Consider the following 21,128-nt stretch of genomic DNA (forward strand, 5'->3'; position numbering starts at 1 on the left):
GAAATTTGTTTTAGCCTTTTTCTTCTTTCTTTTTTTACCGGCGAAATAAAGGGGGTCCTTCAAAATCTCCGAGTAAATTCTTGTCGACGAACGACACGACTTTTTCATCAATGATTTCGTATGCACACGTTTGAAATGAAAATTTGTGTGAAATGTTTGTGTTTCGTCATGTCTCCCATACTCTCCCGCGGGACAACACACTCGGGTGACGGGAGAGAAATCGGAAACTATCAGGACGCGTGTCTGTAAATATGTGATGAAGTGGAACTTGCAGCCAAAAGACGAAAGCAAAAAGGATTTTGTGGTTCCTTTTTTTTGTGTGTTTTGTTTTTTCATTCGCCGCCAGGCTCAACAGGCCTTGAAATAACTCCCGACAACCGACCGACCGCGCCATCTCTTTCATCACGCTCGATTCATTTAAACAAAAAAAAAAAAAAAAGAATATCTTTTAAATCCTCCATTTAGCTCAGGGAGCCCCCCTCCCCATTTTTGTTTTGTCCATTTCTCAACGAGGGACGACCTGCCGAGATATTCAAACGAGGAATTTTTCTTTGAATTTTTAAAGAGTCGACACTTTTGTGATAGTTATTTACTCCCAGGGTTCATTGTGAAGAAGAAACGGCTTCTTCTTGTGTTTAATGTTTTTCTTTTTTTTTTCTTTTTCAAATTCCAATTCTAATTGTCATCCGATTTCGTGAATTGAGAATATAATCAACCGAGATTTTCTGTTTCTTTTTTACTATCGGTAGTAAGTGGGAGATTACTGCTCCGTAAGAGACCCCTGGTGATTTCCAACGGATTCTTGGACTTCTCGGAAAAGATTTTCCTTTTAACTTAATTTCTTCCCTATCGACTCTAGCGTGACCGTCGAGTAGTAGTGGGAGGGGACAACCCAATAATCATTGGTTTCTTTTACAGACCATGATTCGAATCATCTCGGTTGAAATGTGTTCCAGGGATTTTCGAATTTTGGTAGTTCGTGTCGACTTGGAAGGAAAATCGAAATTTTGTATTTTTTACTATTGATATTCTTCGGCGGCGGTGGGTGTACCGTTTCAAATGATATTAGATTTTTATTTTTTTCCGTTTGATTTCCCCCTTTTTCTTTTGTTTATTCTCCAGACTCTCTTGAGGATGTTTATTCGGATATGCGTACGTATCCAGCAGGACTAACCCTATGATTACGACGATGGCAGGAGGAGGAGGAACAAAAGGGGGGAAAAGAGAAATACTCAAGTTCAATACAACCCTTCAAGAAAAAGAGAATTTTTGAATTCTTAAACTTGACTAGGATCTTTTTTTTTTTCAATCTATACATAGATATTGTACAGTATAATCCCTCCTTCTCCGGTAATTTATGAACGATCAAAAATCTTTTTTTTTTCTCTCTCTTTAAAAAAGGAAAAACTACCCTTTGAAATGAGATGGAGGGGCTATTTTTGTAATTTATCTATACGTCCTTCTCTGTGTTGTTTGTTATGTTTTTAAACACACACACACACACTCTCAAAGTACAGTGCGGTGTGTAAAGAGCTTTGCCGACGAGACTGACGAATGAACCCCCTCTCCATTGTGTTCTACCTCTTGCGTTAAAGGCATTCCTTTTGATTAGAAAGGATTCTCTCCACCCCACCATCTTGGTACATACAGTTAGAAATGTATATAATGGTATATTTCCTTTCAATATTTCTTTGTAGTGCTAGACGTCTCAAATCTATGCCTACACATCTCGGCCATCCAGTCGGCTGGCTGGCCCAGGTGTTGAATCCAGCTCATTTGATTTGCATCGCTCTTTTCATCATCCCATTCCGTTACATCCATTTTCAACAGCCGAATGCCCTGCGATTGAAAACATCGACCGGATCTTTCCACTCTGGTGTGTGTGTAGTGTTTTGTTGGGGGATTGCTGGAGTAGCTCCACGTCCAGCCCCCTTTTTTATTTCTCCGGGGTAGTGGAATGCGACGACGGGACTTTTGATTTTGATATCAAAAAGAAGGTTCTCTCTCTCAAACGACTTTGGGTGATTTTAATTTATTTATTTTTCTCTCTCCTTAAATAGAAGAGATTGAGAGAGAGATTCCTCTTGTGTCGGAGTGTAAAGAATGAAAAGGGAGATTCCTTTGTAGACTGTGAAGGTGAAGAAGAAATATTTAGGTTACACCAAAACTCGAATGCCCAGGCCCCCATTGAAGTTGTCATCATCTGTTTTGGGTTGCTGCTTTGCCACTGGTGATGGTGGTGGGGTTAAACACTTTTGTCGGTCCCTCCAGTCCCATTCCTCAAAGTTTTTTTTTTATTATTTCACTTGTTTAAACAACCAGGTCGTCCAGAGCTGAAATTCCCTGGCAGGTCTTCAAGATTCCCTCCTTTCACTCTCTCTCTAGATACATAACATTACTTGGCGTTCTTTAATTTCAATTTCGGGTATCTCTTTGCGGCTTATTAAAAGGATGATGGATACGCTCGCAATTGTGAAAGGGATAAAACCATTTGAATGATGATTATTACATCTGTGACTATAGAGTCGGGTGTGTGTGCAGTGATAGACTCTAATAAACTATACGTTGGCCCCAAACTCTCTCTCTCTCTCTCTCTCGCTGTTGTGTGTCGCTGGCGAACAACAACAACAGCACAACCGAGCGATGGGGGGAAAGAAGAAAGTGGGCGCCTCTCAACAGGTGGCACTTCACCTCTTGTAAAAATGTTGATGGATCCATTGCATCGACTCTATCCCGACTGTTTCTTTTCTTTGGCGTCCCAGACATTCACACTCCACTCGACAGGATTCTCATCTTTCAAAAAAAAAAAAAAAAATAAAAGGAAAGAGAAAATGTCTTGAAAGAATCAATAAATCTATCAAAGGTGTAAATAGCCGTCTATTAAAGATTCAAGAAAAAAAAAAGATACTCTTTGAGAAAAGTCGGTCCCTCTTCCGCCTTTTTGACTTGGGATCGTTCCCCTTCACCTGAAAGAAAGAAGAAGAAAAAAAAGTCTCCGGTGTTGAATAAAAGAAAACGTTGAGACTTTTTTATTTTTTCTTTTCTCTTTCCGGATGACGGAATTTGATATCTGTGGAAAGAAGTCGGAGGTAGTTGGCTTATATCTACACACGTAAGAAACGAAGGAGACGGACGGGATTGACGTTGAACAAACATGCGACGATGCCAAAAAGCTTTTTATTTTATCCTTTGCAGCAGCAGCAGCAGCAGCTGGAGGGTTTATCCGTCGTTATTTTTATTTTCTTGGGATATGATTATCTCTTCTTCTTCTTCTACCAGAAAAGAATCTTTTGTCCGAAAGGTGCGGCACAACTGCTGCTGGCCAGGTGTGTGTCTGTCTGTGTGTGTGTAAGTGTGTCTATTGCGCCCCGTGTTGGCCGACAACAAGAATGGAACATCTCAAGAGCAAAACAAAACAAATAGAAACAACAAAGGAATGGAAGAAAGAAAAGCTGTCGAGGAATTTTCATTTTGTGTTAAGTATAAATCCCACCTCGTTAGCAAATGCACCAGCCGACGTCAATCATCCTTTGGCGTATTAAAAATGAAACAAAATCAGGTTGGCTTGGCTCCCAGACGCAGTAGGTGCGGATTACTATCGCTGATTATTTATCAGCAGTAGCGTGTCACTCCAAAAAGTTTTGTCACCTTCATTAAAGTTTTGGTGTTCAGCGTAGAATAAAAGAATTTCTTTTTTCTTTTTTGTCGATTTGAAGAAGAAAAACAAAAGGAAGAAGAATTTTTTTGTTGGGGGAATTGATGATGATGAAATCTCCCTCCTTGTTAGAAACCTGTTTGACGTAATTTGATCGGTTTCCAAGGCCAACCGGTACGTTAGTACACGACGGTGTAATAACTATAGTGCCTGGGTATTTTTGCTCAGCACCGCGTCTCAGGTGAAACGAATCATCTCTCTTCTCTTTTTTTTTTAAAACCCAAAAAAACCCCAAAGGAATTCATAAATAATATGCGACTCTCGGGTATCGATGGCGTGCCGTAATCGGTTCATCATCCCGACACCTGCGAGATCCCTTATCCCCCGTGATTGATTCACGCGGCGATGACTCCACCTGGCGCCGAATTCACGGAAACAATTAGATCAAAGAGAAATTGAAAAGTTACAAAGAATTAAAAAAAAACTTGACGGTGTAACTATAACACCCTCCCCACCCTTCAAAATGATTATGATTATTTCCCGAATGACGTCACGACGATCGATTTTTTGTGACTTGCAGATTTCTAAACACTTTTTTCGAGAAATATAATTGAAAACAATTCACGTCCAACCGATGAGAATCGATGGTCTTTTGGGGTGTGAATAGCGATTCATCTTCATCATTCTGTCGAATCAAAAGAAACCCTGGGCTTAAAAATTCATACCGTGTGTGTATTTTTTAAAACACAAATTTTTTTCTTCTTCGATTTCTGCATTCGCCAACGTCAGCCGCTTTTTTGTTTTCTGTTGTTCGTTACGGCCCGTTTGTGACGTTTCACGTACGTGTAACGTCAGTCGCTCTATACGTGTACGGCCATTTGTTTTCTTGCCTCTTTTTTTCTCTCTCTCTCTCTCTTTATCTCGAGGAGAAACATATCCTTGAACTCGGGGCGGTGGTGCTAAGTTGGGTTCATTTGAATATATTTGGCTTTCAGTCGCTGTCTCTCTCTCTCCGTGTGTATTTAACTGCGCTATCCTCTTTCTTTTTGGGTTCTTTTCTTATATGGATGGTTCACCTTCCAGCACGTCGCATTTCGTTTCGGAATGTTTCACCACCGAGAAAATGTTTGAACTTTTTTCTCCTCTTCTGATTTCAATTGACATTCACGCAGTGGGAAGTTTTTTTCTTCCAGCATGGCGGGAAAAAAAGAACAGGACAGATAGAGAAGTTGAATTGCGTAACAGCTGTCAGATGACTATTTTTTTGTTTTTTTGGTTACATTATTTTTGGCCAGAGTCCAGGGATTTCGAAGAGAATAATAAAAATAATAATAATTTTGCGATGAAACATTTATTTCTCTGCCATCTTTGGAGTCGCTTGTTTTTTGTTTTGTTTTCGGCTGGCGAGTGAAGTTTTTAGCTTCTGCGTAGTTGGCCATTAATGTGGAGGTCGTGGTCAGCAGACTTGTCAACCTTCTTATTTTGATACAGACAACTATCTTTAAATTTAAAAAAAAGGGACGAGGTGGAAGATCCGTGACCATTTGAGCCATTTAAAATAAAATAAAGAAGGGGGGAAAGATAGAGCTAGGAGGAATATCACGAACGCACAGGTGTTGTTGTAGTCGCTTGTTGGCCATTTCACGTAACACATGCTGTTTTTCGTTCGGGAAAAAGGTGCGCCTTGGCCGGAGACCCAAGGTCGCCTCGTCAAAGACTCTCTTTTCTCAATCTGCCTTTAGTTAATCTTACACACACACACACACGAGCCTTTTATCTTTTCGCCTTTTTAATATCATTTCGGCCATTTTCTCTAAGCTATCTTATTTATTTTTTGTTTCTTTCCTTCTTCTTCTTGTTGTTTCATTGGAGTTTTTGTGATCTTCTTCTTTCTTGGGTTCGCCCAAACCCCTTTCGGCTCTTTTTATTTTTCTTTTTCCCGATAGCCGAGGCCTCTTTCTGGTTGGCTTGTTTTTTTCTTCTTCTTCTTCTTTCGGTTATTTGATTGTTGTTGTTGTTGTTGTTTTGGAGATGGCGGCTTTTGTTGATTTTTCCCGTTGGCTCGAAGCAGTACTCTATCGTCAAAAGGGAGATAACTAGCACGTCCATTTTATAAAGGAACACTTTCGTCTTGGAAGAGTGGGAGACAAAATAAGCTCTAGCCCATTCATTTGGAAAATTGTTGTCCATGTCTTCGATCCATTGATGGCCACTCCCCATCCAGATAACGAGAGATATTTTTGAAGCAGAAAGAAAAAAAATAATAAAAATATATTTTTCGAATATGGCGCTCGGGCGCTCCACACCAGCACCACCGCTGCCGTTCATTTCTTTTACGACTCCCGTCCAAAACGAAAGTAAAAAAATAAAAATAGAAATATGTGTGGTGTGTGTGTAGTATGTGTATTATAAGTTCCTTTCTCTCTCTCTCTCCTTCTACCCGGTGCGATGGCCGCGTGAAATTTATAACCCTCGGACGAATGGGACGATGGCACGTCTTATCTATTTTTCCTTAAACAAAATTATATTCACATATTTCTTTTTTTTTTCTTTTCTTTTCTCTACCGATTGGATTGAACCCCCTCAAAAAAAATACCCTCAGGGTTTGGTTATTTCCATGACAAACACGTCACAACCGTTAATAATAACATACCCCCATGGTCTAACATTTTGTCGTCGTTTCTTGCCTTAAAAAGTGAAGAGGAAGATTCTTGTCTTGTTCGGTCAAAATGGTAAGAGGGGCTCTCTTTTTTTTTTGCCCTTCTATTGTGTATCGCCCAAAGTCCCAACAACGTGAACAACAACAACTCTTGTGTCTGCGTATGTGCTCATTCAAATTCAAGTCAGTCGCTGGATGCGAACCGATGGCGAGGAATATGAGCGAAGCAGCAACGGCAGCAGCACCAGCAGCAGCTCATTCAAAAACCCAACGGCCGGGACTAGTAGACTAGTAGATCAGTTGATGAATTATTCATGGTGATTTTATACAAAATCCTCTTCTTCTTCTTCGTCGTCTTTTTTACATGCTTGCATACATATCTGGCGGACATGCAGGGAGACGAACGATGTAGATAGCAACGTTGCATAGTAGTAGTAGTATAGTAGTCTTGCCGGTTTTTTTTGTTTTTTGACTGAAATTTTCCTATAATTTTTATTGGCTTTTTTGGCTAATATGAAAATGTTGACGGATTCCTTTGGTCGTGTGTCCAGTTTTTCTTGTTATCGCCAGAGTGCCTCCGTTTCCATAATCGAAAATTAAGGGGCCGTCGTATCAGCCAAGTAACAGAAATTCCAGACGAGAAAACACGAACATTTTTTCGGACAAATACAAATCTCCAAAAATTTAGAAAAAAAAAAATAGAAAAAAAAAAAAAATTATTTTCTATTTTTTTTTTTTTTTTTATATTTTTTTTATTCTCCGCCCGGAGTTGTATTCCCTCCCTCCCCTCCAGACAAGTAGGGAACAGAAAAATCCATCTCGTTTGTTATGCGGCGCTGGCAAAAATCAGATGCTAATGAGATTCAGACGCGGACTGCACAATTGGCGATCACGACGACTTGGGGGGAAAAAAATCCTCGTGCACGCTATCCAACAACATCCATCTCTCCTGCTGCCTCCTCCCTCCCCTCCCTTTCCAGTCTGATGGTCCGTCCGTGCCGTGGCTTCGCCTAATTCGGACGGACGGATGCATCACAGACGGACGATATCACAATAAAAATAAATTCCCTCTAACCGGACTCGCGCCGCCGCCGCATTTTCGTGAAAACGGCCAAAAGGTGATGATAGGAGCTAGAGAAATAAAGAAGAAGAAGGGGGGGGGGGGGAGAGGAAGGGTAATGCGATGATATGCGTGTTTCCCGGGAAGATATCAAATGTTATTTTCTTCCTTTAAAATTTCGGTTTCCATCCTTTTCGTGAAAATGTGTTAAATAATGCAAAACAGATGGGCGTTGAAAAGAAGACGAAGAAGAAGAAGGACGAAATGAACGTGAAAAAATAAAGAAAACGAAGACTCCCGCGGTTATATCCACACACTCTCTCTCAATCGAGCAGCTCGATTGAAGAAGAAGGAACTTTTCGTGTCCCGCGTTTGACGCTTTGCAGTGCTCTGAAGGTCAACCCCTCTCTATCCTCTCTTGAAAGCGATGGCCGTCTAGTAGCCGAGGGTTCATTGGCACTCTACCGAAATTTCACTATTTCCCGGCAGGGCTTCTCTATAACACTCCGTCGCCCGAATATCTTTTCTTTTATCTATAGAAAGGACATTGATGCACGCCACAGCAGAGACAAACACACGCGCGTGTGTGTCTCTCCCGCTGGCGTGCAAAAGAAGAGGATGCAGATCAAACAAAGCGTTTTTTTTTAACACCATTCCAAATGGGAAACGATTGAAATATATTTTTTTTTATGTGTGACTTGTTGAACCGACTCATTAAGAATTAAAAAAGGAAAAGTTGTTATTTAAACTTCCACCACGGTATAAGTCGAGTCACTGCCTGCCGAAAATGCGCGGAATCATCTCTCTTGCCGAGATTTGTTCACGTTTCTTTTTCTTGGTGAATCGACCGTCTAATTGTACCTGGAAATGTTCTTCCCCCTTTTTTCTTATTCAATACTTGACTCATCAGCTCCAATCAGCGGCGTCATTAAAACGCATGAATTATTCCGTTTTTTTTAAATTATTATATTTTATTCCTTATACACAAAAAAGTACTTGGTATTGGTAAAAGATGATAAAAAAACATGTTTCCCCTGTAGGGGTCCCACCTTTGCGTTGGTTTTTTTGTTTTGTTCATTTTTCATCAATATTTTCAAGTTATGTTTTTTTTTTGAATTATTATGATGACTTCCCGAATATTGTTAAGTTTGAGTCTGCTTACATAATTCCGAATATATTCGTTCAAAAAAAAAAACGTTGAGGGTGAGGAACGCGGACCGGACTGGTTTTTTCTTTGAAATTAACATGCTATAGATTTTGTTAGGCAACCGGTTACAGAGTTTTCATCTTCTTCTTCTTTCTTCCAACATCCATTTTCTCTCCGACTTTTTACTCATTCGTCTTCATCTTCTTCTTCTTTTGCATTTTCTAGATCTTCTTCTTCTTGCCGTCAATCTAACGCATCATTGGTTAGTCTCTGATCGAAGGTCACTTTTATACATACTCTATGCAAATGGTGGTTGTGTTGTTGATGCTGTTGTTGTGAGCAGCAGCTATATAGCCAGGAGCTGGAACTGCCAACCTGCGACTGACTGAACCCGCGATCGAATTCCACGATAGATGGATAGATTGTGATAGATATAGAGAAGAAAAAAGGGGACACCTGTTTAGTTTTTTTTTGTTTTTTTATTGTACATTTTCGCGTCGTCGTGATTGACATTCGTCGACTTTTTTTCTGACTTGGCCGTTTTATTTTATTTATATATTTTTTGTCTTGCTTTTTTTGGTTTATGGAGCGCTACCTTGAATGGCGGAGGGAATCATCCGAGAATAATTCATATACTCGCCCAAGTAGGGCCATAAAGAATCCCCCCCAAAAAAAGAGCTCGACCCTTGACGATCGAGAATCGAAGATAACATCACTTTTTCTTCTTCTTCTTCATCTTCTTCTTTTTTTTTTCAAAGAAAGAAAAAGACGTCGAGAGAGAGAGACAGAGAACGAACCCCATAATAGTATTGGGACAGACTCTAGCTGTGCCTCCTGTGGGTGACTCGATATGGTGGAACAGGTTGCTCCCGACACCAAGTAAGGACGACACCCCACCGGGGGACTCTCTAGAATCTTCTCCATTTTGATCAAGACCAAAAGAAATGAAAAAAAAAAAATGACATAGTTTAACAGTGTGAGAAGATGTACACATTGGGAAATTGTTTTTTTTTTCTTTTTTTCTTTCCCCTACGATAGATTTAGGGGGGGGGGGATATGAAATCTGGTAAAAGAAAAAAACAATTTCTAGTGGTTTTGGAATGGGGAGGAAAAATGAAAAAGACTTGGTGAACGCCGACAAGCCACCGCACGCACGCACGCACGCATACCGGGGGCGATATTGAAATGCGTGAGGCTTCGGGAAAGAGAGAGAGAGAGAGAGAGAGAAAAAGAAAAGGGGCGGGTGATTTGAAATTCAAAAATACCCCGAAAGGAATGTTGACATTTCGGGTGTGTGTGTGTGTACGTACGTGTGTAGAGAAAATGAAAGGGTTCATCACACACACACACATCACAGACAGTGGTTTAACAGTGGTTTAAAAGTTACTGTACAATGTGTGTGTGTGTATGCACAAAAACTGGAAATATTTCTGTTTCCCCCCACTCATCACCCCACTCCTGGAGCTAAATTTTTACAACAATAGAGTCATTTCCCATTTGTGTCTATTTTTTTTTCTCCTATCCTTAATTTCCTGGGGGGTTTGTTTTGGTTTTTTTTATTTTTATTTTCTAAAAAAAAGACTTTCTCGTCAAATTATTTTCCCTCTAAAGTTGATTTTAATTGCATTTTTATTGGGATTCCCACCCGTCCCTCTCGTAGAAAAAAAAGAAAAGAAATGAACTCGCGTGTTTTTGATGGATGATTTATAATTCCAGGGTCTAAATATGTTTGTACGCGTGTGGTTGTATACGATATCGAGGGTTCCTCGGCGACACCAATTTACGATTCGATTTTGGGCACCTGTACGAAAAAGAAGAGAAGGAAAAGAAAAGAAAAAAGAAACGATTCTCCCTTTTAAAATTTGGCCCAGAAAATTCATTTAGGGGCGACTGGAGAGAGGGGGGTAGTAAATCATCAAGTGGACACACACAATATATACAAAGTGTGTATCTCTCCTCCCTCTTTCTACGTCATTTTCACCCCCACTTTGTCTGAAACCCCCAATTTCGGGGGATAAAAATAAGGCAATCTAAACAAAAACGGTTTTTTTCTCTTTTCAGATTCTTCTTCTTCCTTTTTTTGTCTTCAACTTTTATCCCCTTTTGTCCATCTTTATTTGTCCCTTCAGAAAGACCAGCAGTAGACCAGTAGGTATATATAGCATGTGGCCCGGCAATCGAGGCCGTCTTTAAAAATCGACACGAGTTGAAACCGTTTTAAAATTCGAACAACGTCCACAAAAGAAGAAGAAGAAGAAGACGAAGAAAGTCGTTAAAACAAGTTGACTTGATTTACGAGACGAACGATCCATGTTCTTACGAGACGTGTGGAGGACCTGTTTCAATGCAAAGGCCTAGCTACCAGGTTCTCTTCTTCTTCTTCTTCTTCTTTTTCTTCTTCTTCCCCTTTTTACTCCGTGTGTGATCTCAATTTGAGATAGTTCAGAAATATTAAAAGATATATGGATGGGTAATCTTTAGCTTTGGCTGGATGATTCTCTCTCTCTCTCTCTGCTCGGGCTCTGTTATTTCGTGGTTGTATATTAGTAGATATATACTATATTTTTTTTGGAAGAGTCTGTTTTTATGTCTTGATTAGGAGAAGAGGTGGGACGGACCAAAGAAAAAGAAGAAGAAGAGACGGTCTCTCAAAATGATAATGAGGAAACCACCTAGTCAGCTTTTTTTCTTTTTCTTTCTTTTTCTCGTTCAAATAAAAGAAAAGATCCCAAACGTCGAAAAAGAGGCTTTAATACTTTATTTTGTATGCGTAGAGAGAAGTTTCTTTCTTCTCCAGAAGTTAATAAGGCACGGAACTAATCTCTAAAGATTTGTTGGGAATCATCTCTAGAAAGATTTTGGTTGTGTGTATAGCAAAAGCCAAGCACAATCCGGAAGGAATTTTCCGTCGAATAAATCCGGATTTGATTTGATTTTTTTTCTATCTTTCTTATTTTGTCTTCCTGCATGATGGAAAACATTTCTCTTTGAATTGGAGAGACGAGCTTATAGAGACCCACACACAGCTGAGAGAAAGGGTCTGGTTAGAAAGTCTCGATTGATTGTGTTGATTCACTTGTTTTTCTCCATCGATAATGAATTAATGATTCGCAATTGGGTCGTGAATGAAAGTTAGCCTTCAAACTTGCCCAGGCTGCCAAAACAATTCGAGTTTCTTTCGAATGAAAATATTTTCATTCGCCGAGAACGTCCTGGAGGATCGGCCAGAGGGGGGTAAAAATAAAGAGGGGGGATTTGCAGCCGCGGCTGGATGCCTGGATGGCGGCATTGGTGTTGGATGTCGACATTGGGTATCGAGTGTCAATCGAGACAAAAAGTTGTACGACGCCGTATAGGCCGCCCGCCCTCTGGTTTTCTTTTATTTCTTGATGATTGTGAGGCCGGGCCGGGCGCCCCTCGTCCTAAAAGAAGAAGAAGAAGAAAACCACCGCAGACGCGGACACCCTGATTTGGTTACGACTTACGACTGCGGTTTCTTTTTTTTATTTCCCCCCGCAGGTTTCCTCCTTTTGCGGTCGAAGGGAAGACTCGTGGGTCTGTCTTCCACCGTAGTACGTCAGCAGAGTCCGTCTCTTAACTATACGGTCTCGGATTTTATTTTGTTTTTTTGTTTTATTTTTCGGGTGGCCATCCGATGGGGTGTGGACTGCACTTGGGCAGTTCAACGAGGGGGGGTTTCGTTCTTGTTGCGATGGAGAACTCCGCCAGGAGGGGGCGCTCTAGGAGCAGGTTGCCAGCTCATGTCCATCACCAGAGAGTTGAAGAAAAGAAGGACCTTCTTCTTCTTCTTAGATATTCCAACCCCGAGCTCTGGTTGGGCAAAGAGAAGAAACAAAAGGTGAAAAATAAAATAAAGGGAACACGGAGCTCACACAACAGGTTCTTCTTAGTAGTACTAGCAGTAGTAGTAGTAGTAGTAGTACCTCCTCTTCTTTCTTTTTTAACCATCGACAGCAACAGCAGCAGCGGGCCGCCATCATAGACAAACCCCCCCATGCCCTCAAGTCACAAGAATCTTCTTCAATCTTTCTCTTTTTTCTTTTTCTTCTTCTTCTTTCTGGGATTTGGCCTTCGTAGAAAATTACAAACCCAAGTTCCGCCGTCGGGAGTCTCTCTCGGACGTAACTTTTTTAAAAGAATCTTTCGATTGAAAATTTGAAAACTAGTCTTTTCCTCCGCCATCATCGATGGAATTTTTTTTTTTTTGAAATTGAGTTGATGCGTAGAAGACCGAAAGAAAAAAGAAAATGGTTGGCGGAATGACACCCGTCAAAGTGGACGAGAGGAGAGGTTCTTATTCAGGTTTTTCCGTTGTTTGCGTGTTTTCGCCAAAACGGTTTTGAATTGGACGTGGGGTGGGGGGGAGGGAGCCCGACGACGCCAGGTTGATTAATTTGGCGCGTCAACAAACGTTGCCATAAAAAGAGAGTAGCCCAGCGCCACTGCGCCAAAGCAACTGGAATGTTTTCGTATATTTTGGTGTTTATTTGGTTTTCCAATTCCTAAACGTCCGTTGACCCTCTTTTCTTCTGAGGTCGACCTCAAAAATCCCAACCGAGAAGAGGAGGAGGAGGATGGACGTGTGTGTGTGTGACACACACGTTGGGTTTTGATACGGAAATGAATCAAAAATGTCACAGACTCGTCAACCTTTTTCCTTCTTGTCCACATCACTCTCCTCCGCCCTGGTTCTCCTCCCAGAAAATGCTGTTTTATTTTTATTATTTATTTTTTTACAATTCCATCTCCTTATTGGTCGAGCAGAAGAGGAATAGTGTACTACTACTACTACTAAAAGGTGCGATGGCTCGGGCGTAGCATCTTTTGGCTAGACGCGTGGTGTAGTCGCCAGCCACAACCTGTTCCGCCGAGAGCACACCTTTTGATTATTATTATATTCTTTCATTCTCTCCATCTTTAACCAATTCTTCTTTTTTACCTTTTTTTTACCTTTTTTCTTTTTACCTGCCCTCCTCCTCCTCTTTCTCTCCCCTCCCCCCTCCCAACCACCCTCAGGAGAAATTCCCACTCAACTTGTGTGTGTGTGTGTACCGTCCGTCACTCTGGTGGCCATGTAGACCTTCAGTTTGGTAGTGGACGACGTGCGGGAGTGTAGCGCCGAATTGTTGCTCCTCCGACGAAAAATAATCCGACAGAATTTTTTTGTTTTTAAAAACAATTTGCGACTGCCAATTTTTTGTTTTCTTTCTTTTCGACCGACGACCTCAGTGTTGTTTTTATTATTATTGTGTGATTGTGTGTGGTGCGATTGTGCGAGTTATCGTTTGGTTTCGTTCGTTGTCCAGGAGAACCGAGTGATTTTCGTTCCTTTTTCTGTTTGATTTTGTCTTCATTCGGAAATTGGAAACGTGCCCAGGATTCTCTGCGAGTGCGTTTATAGCGAGACACGACCACTCTGAACAACAACCAACTACTCCGAACAACAGTGTGTGTTCAAATAACGAAACCGTTTGGGTTTTTGTTTCGCTCATGGACGGTTGAGATTGGATTAAATTCAAGTGTTTCAGCCTCTTTTTTCCTTTCTGATTTGGATTTGTATCTTTTATTCGGACCCCCAAAACGAAAGTATATTTCCACCACTGCTGGGCAAGGAGAAGTGATTAGGTACATACGCTCTCACATTGATTATTATTAGATATTTTAAATTGGTTTCTATCGATTGGATCTCTGAATTTAAAAGAGAAAAGAGAATAATCGACGGGGGCAAATGTATTTCAAAGACGAAATAGCCGATGGAATTCTTTTAGCGCCTCTTCTCTCCCCTTCTCTATTTTTTTTCTTTTTTTATCCTTCGGAAGAAAAAACAAAAACAAAATAATTCTCTTATTAGATGAGAAGCCGAAAAGAGATAGAGGGGGTTAATTAACAACCGCCTTTTTGGTTCATTTTTTTTTTCTCTTCTCTTTTCTTCTATTTTCGGGGCTGGTGTTGTGTTATTCTACCAGCAGGAGGGGGCCCGTAGTAGTAAAAAAAACTTTGTCTTCTTCATCATCATCTTATATGCGTCTCTTCTTCTTCTTCTTCTTTTTTGATGCATTTAACATCAATCTATTTAGTGTTGGCAGCAGCGCACCTTTTTCCCCCTTTTACACAAGAAGTAAAAAACCGAGCCGCAATCTTCTTCCTTCTAACTAATTTCGGATGGCGCACACACAAAAGAAAAACCCCCCTCCCTTCTCTCGCCGACGGAATCTAAATAAAAGGTTGAATCATCACTTCTCTCTCTCTCTCTCTTTCGGGGAAAGTCGTTAAAAAAAATCAAATCTGAAAAGAAACAAAAAAAAGTCCGATGGCTTGGAGGGGAGTTGCTTTGGCGGGGGCAGTTGATGTTGGGTGATGACGTGAAGTTGGTAGGAAGAGAAGAAGTGTTGACGGACGTTGAAAATTGTCTATGCCGTTTGCTTCATACGTTTCCGCTTTCTTTTTTTCCTTTATTATTTTTGGTGGTTAGGAATTTTTTCCGGAACCGGAACTTTTAGATTTTTACCCCATCCCTTTTTTTTTCTTACCCTCCTCCCCCCTCCCCCCACCCTCTCACACGTATCCGCAACCAAAAGACACCATCTGCTCGCCAACGTCCGTCGCCATTCATTCTTTATGTCCACCGATTCCTATTTGCCGAGATTTTCAAGGTACATTTCACTCGGAAATTGGCTTTGCCCAAACACAATTTGATCGAATTCCGAATCTCAACGATTGTGGTTGATCAAACATTGTTTCTTTTCAAAGCTTTTCTTCATTTTTCGATGATTGAAAGGCTTTTTTTCCCCAAAGAAAAATTCCTCTTGTTCAAACAGATGGTTTGTTGCTGTTGTTTGGTGGTGTACCAACAACACCGCAGAGACGTCGTCTCTCCTGTCACAGGGAGATTTTCTGATTGACACTAAATAAGTCCCCAATTTAAAAAAAAAAGCGTAAAAAAAACTACAAGTGAAACGTAACGGAAGCTTCTTCTTCCAACATTAACCGAGCCAACTTCCTTCTTTGGTCTCCATGATGATGTGACACCCGTCCTTCTTTCAAACACACCAAATTTCTTTTTAGCTAGGGGAATTCTTTTCATTTCACGTTTCGCTATAGACACAATGTATACCACGTACACATAAAATGTCTTTTTTTTTCTTCTTCTTTTCGGCCGGTATCTACGCCGCCGTATCTTTTTTAATACCAAGGCGACCCGAAGAAAAATAAAACATCTTATGAACGTGTACGAGCGTAGGGCCAATGGCAGGAGGAGGGTGAAGAAGAAGAAGAAAAACAGTTTCTACCCCGGGTGAACCTCTCTTTGGTGTATATAGAGAGAAAGCTCTAAACACTCCCTCTGACCCCTTACATTTTTAGCCCTCCCTATCTTCTTTTTTTATTTTTACCTTTCTCCCCCCTTGCCTAAACACGTTCCAGGTGGCTCCACCTGGTCGCCGATGGGCAATCTTGATTTTTCCATGTACCCCCAGCTCTTACCACCAATCTTCTTCTTGTTGGAAGAGAAAGAATCTTGGAGCCCCTCGCGTTTAACAGCCAAGTTCCCCCCTCTCTCCTCATTCATGAATTTTGTTTTCCAACCTTATCTCTTTTCTTCTCTACAAAATATAGGCAGCATACTAGTGGGGGGGGGGGATAAATATATTTTTTCTCTGTATATGTATACCTGGGCGAAGTAGAAGAAGCGGGTAAACAACCTCATGCTGTTACCCCCGAAAAAAAAGAAAAAGAACCTTTAGGGGTCTTAAGACTTTTTAAAGCAGAAGAAGTTAGTGAGGAGGAATCTTATCGGGGCGGCTCTTCTTATCCGCCCATTTTTTGACTGCGTGTTTTCGGGAGAAAAAATCTTTTTTTTTTTTTTCTTTTTTCCGATGGATCAGTGCGGACGACTCTTGAGGGGGGGGGGATAAGAAGGTTTTCAAACTGATTCGAATAATGGTCGCCAGACAACAACAACAACGGTAATCATAGATGATGATCAGAAGAAGAATAACGGACACGGTGGTCGTCAAAATGTCAGACAATTCTCGTCTTCTCCTTTTTTTCCGATTCCGACACCCTCGTGCACGTCGTCGTGCAATGATCTAATTATGCAGTCATTCCCATAAATATATTCCATTTCTTTCTTCTTTTCTTTTTGGCTTGCGGGAAATTGAAAAAGAATGTCGGTCACACAGACTCTCCTGTTCTCTCTCCTACTGAGAGAGAAAAGTTGAAATTGATGATCTTAACAGAAAAAGAAAAGAAAAACAAGTTTCCCATTCGAATGTATTATATTATTTCATCTCGAAAAGTAGCGCGGAGCGGTCCGTGAACTTCTTCTTCAGCTGCTCTCACGTTCCGATGCGTTGGGTCCGAGTTTTTGGCGGACGGAAAAACAAAACAAAAAGGGACAGATAAGAAAAAGAAAAGAAAAAACTTCATCCGGTTTTTGTGTGTCCATCCTCTGTGAAACAAATTAAAAAGGAACTACTAAAACACACACACACACACACGTTTTTCTTTTCTTTTCTTTAACGACTCGGGAGGGAGTGGGGGATGTGAACGAACAGAACGGAAGTCGATCGACCAGAAAAAAAAAATTCCCGACCGAATCCGTTAATTAGAAAATAGAGGTGTGGTTCTTTGGGTCTGAAAACTAATTTTCCCCTTTTTTTTATTTGTTGTTAATTTATTTGACAGATTCAGCGGTTGGCCAGTTATGAGCGCTACTTTCAGGATCTGCTGTGCGAGACGGGTGCTGATCATCCCGACCTTGACGACGTTCACAAAGCCCGAGATAAAGCTCAAGAGGTGAGTTCCTCCTTCTATCTTTTAACTTTTATCTTCTTCTTCGGCTGGATCGCAATTGGCCTCGTCTCTAGGTACAGGCGGAGGCCACTTGTTACCTGGAAAAAGAAAAACACAATTGCGCCATTGTTTTTTTTTTTTGTTGTGTCTTAGCAACTCCTTGCAGTGTGTGTGTGGGTGGGGTGTTGCTTATTCGAATTGTTTTACGACACACTCAAAACAAGTCGCCAACCATTTTCTTCCCAACGCACGTGACTTTGGGTGACATGGCCGTCGGCAAGGAGGAGCGCCTATAGGGAGAGAGAGAGAGTCTATTACGTCGTGGAAGAAAATGTTTCCTTTCGGGATATGCAAATGGGCCAAGGCGGGATGGCGCATCTCCCTCTCTCACCTTGAGGAACCCAAAACGACGGGGCCATGAATTGGCGCTTCCCATTCGAATTCCTTTTTTTTATTCCTGGGGTCCGTCTCTCCTGGATTGGGTGCCCGATTGCCCAGGGAAAAAGAGAGAGAGAGAGGCCTCGTCACGTTGAAAAAAATTCAACTCCGGCAAGGTCCTTCTTCTGAATATCTCATCATATCTTCTTGTAATGATGATTCACGGGGCAGCCATTTTGGGTCCCTTTTTTTGGTTTTGTTTTTTGGTGGCCAATCGTGACTGGGAAAGTGACGCCGCTGCAACAACAACAGCAACAACAACAACCAGCCATCAGATAACATTTTAGTCAGAATCAACAAGCCAAATAATGTGAATCCCTTTCCATTTCGTGCGGCCCGCTGAAATATGAAAACAGTTTTTTTCCCTCTCGTTTGTTTCTCTCTCTCCTGGAACAATTTCATTCAAATGAAATTTCGCCAAATATGAAACAAACAACAACCAAAAACAAAACAAAGTCGAGCGCCAAAGGTTGGAAGAAGAAGAAGAAAAAAATGACGTTGACGGATGAGACACAGTCGAGTCCTTCCATTTCGGCTTCTGATTTGCTCAGGGAGTAATAACTACCAGATCAGTTAACTCTCCCTGGACCCTTTTGAAATCATTGGGGTCTTGGTCTGGAAACCAAACCCCCCCAAAAAATAAAAAAAACAATTCCACTTATTCTCATTTCTTCGTAAAGAAATTTCCATTTTGTTTCCTCGAATCTCTTGTGGAGCGAATCGTCCCTTAAAACAAAAACCATATCTTCCCACGACGGGAGTCTAAAAACAACCGAAATAATAAAGAAAAAAAAAGGTCGGCCGCGATTTTTTTTTGGGTTTTTTTTTCGGCACGAAACAAAATAAATTGGACACCGCGCCCACGTCATCGGGCGCCAACCAACCACACACATACCACGCACACTTTACCTGAGCCCTTCGATCGTGTCCTAGATATCCATCGGGCGTCCGTCCATCCCGTCTCTCTTATTTCAGCACGCCGTTTTCTAATGTTTTCTAGGGAATGAATAAATAAAAGCCGAAAATAAATTCACCGGCGTTTGTGTGACTTTTTGGAGTCAGTAGGTGTGCGGATTGGTCCGGCACTATAGTATACGTACGTACGTATATATCTAGGTGTGTCAGGGAATCGTTGAAGCGTCACGGGCGGTTGTGTGGTGGTGGTGCGGTCGCTGTGGCCGTCCGGTGTGTCAATGGAGAGAAACGGGAGATGAAAGAAAAGAATTTTTGATGTGTGTGGGATGATGTGATGATGATGTGTGCGATCGGAGAGCCGGACATTTCCACTGGTTTGCCAAGGCAGTCGGGCGCCAGAATCGTGATGGGCAACATGTCGTTACTGCTAGTTGCCGCCGCTGCTGTTGGTGCTGCTTGTGTTGTTGTGCCTATAGCGTGAGCGTGAGGAGGATGCACAAAGTGAACGAGACCCTTGACGAAGTTTGGCCCGTTGATCCGCCCATTTGCGAGATTTTGACGACCTATCTGACTAGCTGGATCAGTTACTCCTCACTGGATTGGGTAGTTTTTTTTTTTTTGGTTTATGTCTTGTCGTTTTGCTTTCGTTTGACTTTGTCGTGCCAACTTGATTGTGCTTATTAATCGCCCCAGTGATTAACAAAAAAACGACTCTCAAGGACTAAGTTGAGTGGTTTTGGGCTAACGATCGAAATCTTGTTGATCTTGTTGACTTGATTCACTCACGCTCCGTTTTATTATTCGTTTTTTGAGCGTCTGGGAAAGAAAGAAAAACAATTTCGCCGGGCTGTGAGAGGTGCGATTTGAAAAATGATGTCGTGATGTCATTCTTGAAAGGAAGCGTCCGGTTTTGTAAGAGAGAGAAAGAAAAAAAAAATGAGTTTGAAGTGGATATTGGAGTGGAACGCGTCTTCTTAGCTCACCCCCTCCTAGTATAGGCTATTGTTGCGCAAGCACGGCTCGTCAATCACGCTTCACGCGTTGCGCCGGTTGGTTCTTATAACGTCTAACTACCACCGTCTATTCTTTCTTTTTTTCTCTTCTGCAGCCTTGGTATGGTGTCTGCCATCAGTTGTGCGACCGCAACTCAAACAACAACAACAACAACAAGGCAATCCAATAATACAATGCGACTAAACTAGTAGACTTTGAATCGCCTCCTGGCACGTCAGGAGTGAGTAAAAAAGTTTCGTTCCATTCAATCGGACGCCACCAGAAAAACCACCGACCGATTCTCTCTCACGTCCTTGGGTCTTTTTTTCTTTTTTCCCTCTTAAAAACGACGGGCACGCGCAAAAATGAGCCTCGGCCAATCCTAGATATTCCGAGTCCGGTTCCCTTTTTATTTTTTTAATGACATCATTTGCGCGATGGACCGAGCGCCGGGCGCCATGTTTCGACACTGGGCGCGCGAGTCATATTGCGCAGCGTGTGTAAGAGGAGCTCATTTCTTTTTTTTTTTAAAACCGCGTGAAGCAATTCCCCTTTTTCCTCTCAAGTGGATTCTTCTCTTTTGACTTTTTTTTTTGTCGGACTTTGGTTAACGAGTCGCCAACAACGCCCCCCCCCCCTCCTTCCCCCCACCAACAACAGGGAAAAGCGCAAAACGTTTATTTTTTCTTTCAGAAATTCACGCACGATTTTTTTCTTCCGCGCCATTGAAAAAATAATTTTATTTTTATTCTCCGCAAAATTTCCATTTCACTTTTTTTTTTTCGGCGGAGACGAATAGACAAGTTTGTATATACAACAAAGCCAAATTTTTCACAATGAATCACGAGATGTGTGTGTGTGTTGTGTATTATACGACAAGGATATGATGTTGGTTGCTCTTTCCTCATCACACCCTGGGCCCGGGAGGATTCTATTTTTCAGTGTCTCGGGTTGGGTTCAACTGCGGGAGACCGAAAAAAATAAAAAGAAATAAAAGTAGAATTCCCTGTAGTATATTTATATTACATAAACACACACACACACACACATATGGAATGAAAACAGAAATGGCGGACAATTGAAATTCAGTATAAGTTTTTTTTTATTTGATTTTATTTGATGTGGAAATTTGGTAACCGGATGTTTCGCCCATCGACTTAACACTCGGTCACGTTTTTCTTTTTTAAAGACATTTCTGGGCCCTACCTTTTTCTCTTTTTCTATCTCTCATCCGCCTTTCTCCTTTCATTCCGCCGTCGTGAATTTTCAATTCTTTATTTCAACCAGTCGCTTCCGATTGTTCCAGTACTTAACGTCTATTCGATTTATCAGTTGTTTTAAGACTTTTTAACTTTTTTCCCCCTTCCTTTCTTTTTTTAAAAGCCAATTAAAAAATGAAATAAAAAGTTGTTGCGTTTCTCGAAAAATTGTTGACGACGACGGACGG

The 21,128-nt window shown here is 41.3% G+C and overlaps 1 protein-coding gene across 7 annotated transcripts in view; it reads left to right on the plus strand.

The window, feature by feature from the left end:
• The window catches only part of LOC124199900, a 102,355-nt gene that overhangs the window by 69,470 nt on the left and 11,757 nt on the right, over positions 1-21,128 (plus strand). For 6 of the 7 annotated variants that reach the window (XM_046595929.1, XM_046595930.1, XM_046595932.1 and 3 more), the window contains one exon: positions 17,228-17,338. In XM_046595929.1, coding sequence (XP_046451885.1) covers positions 17,228-17,338 — 111 coding nt within the window. Of the gene's footprint in view, positions 1-17,227; positions 17,339-18,794; positions 19,292-21,128 lie in introns of those variants that run through there. The other variant, XM_046595935.1, reaches the window with a different exon arrangement.

Source organism: Daphnia pulex, chromosome 8, assembly GCF_021134715.1.
Source record: "Daphnia pulex isolate KAP4 chromosome 8, ASM2113471v1".
Classification (NCBI taxonomy): domain Eukaryota; kingdom Metazoa; phylum Arthropoda; class Branchiopoda; order Diplostraca; family Daphniidae; genus Daphnia; species Daphnia pulex.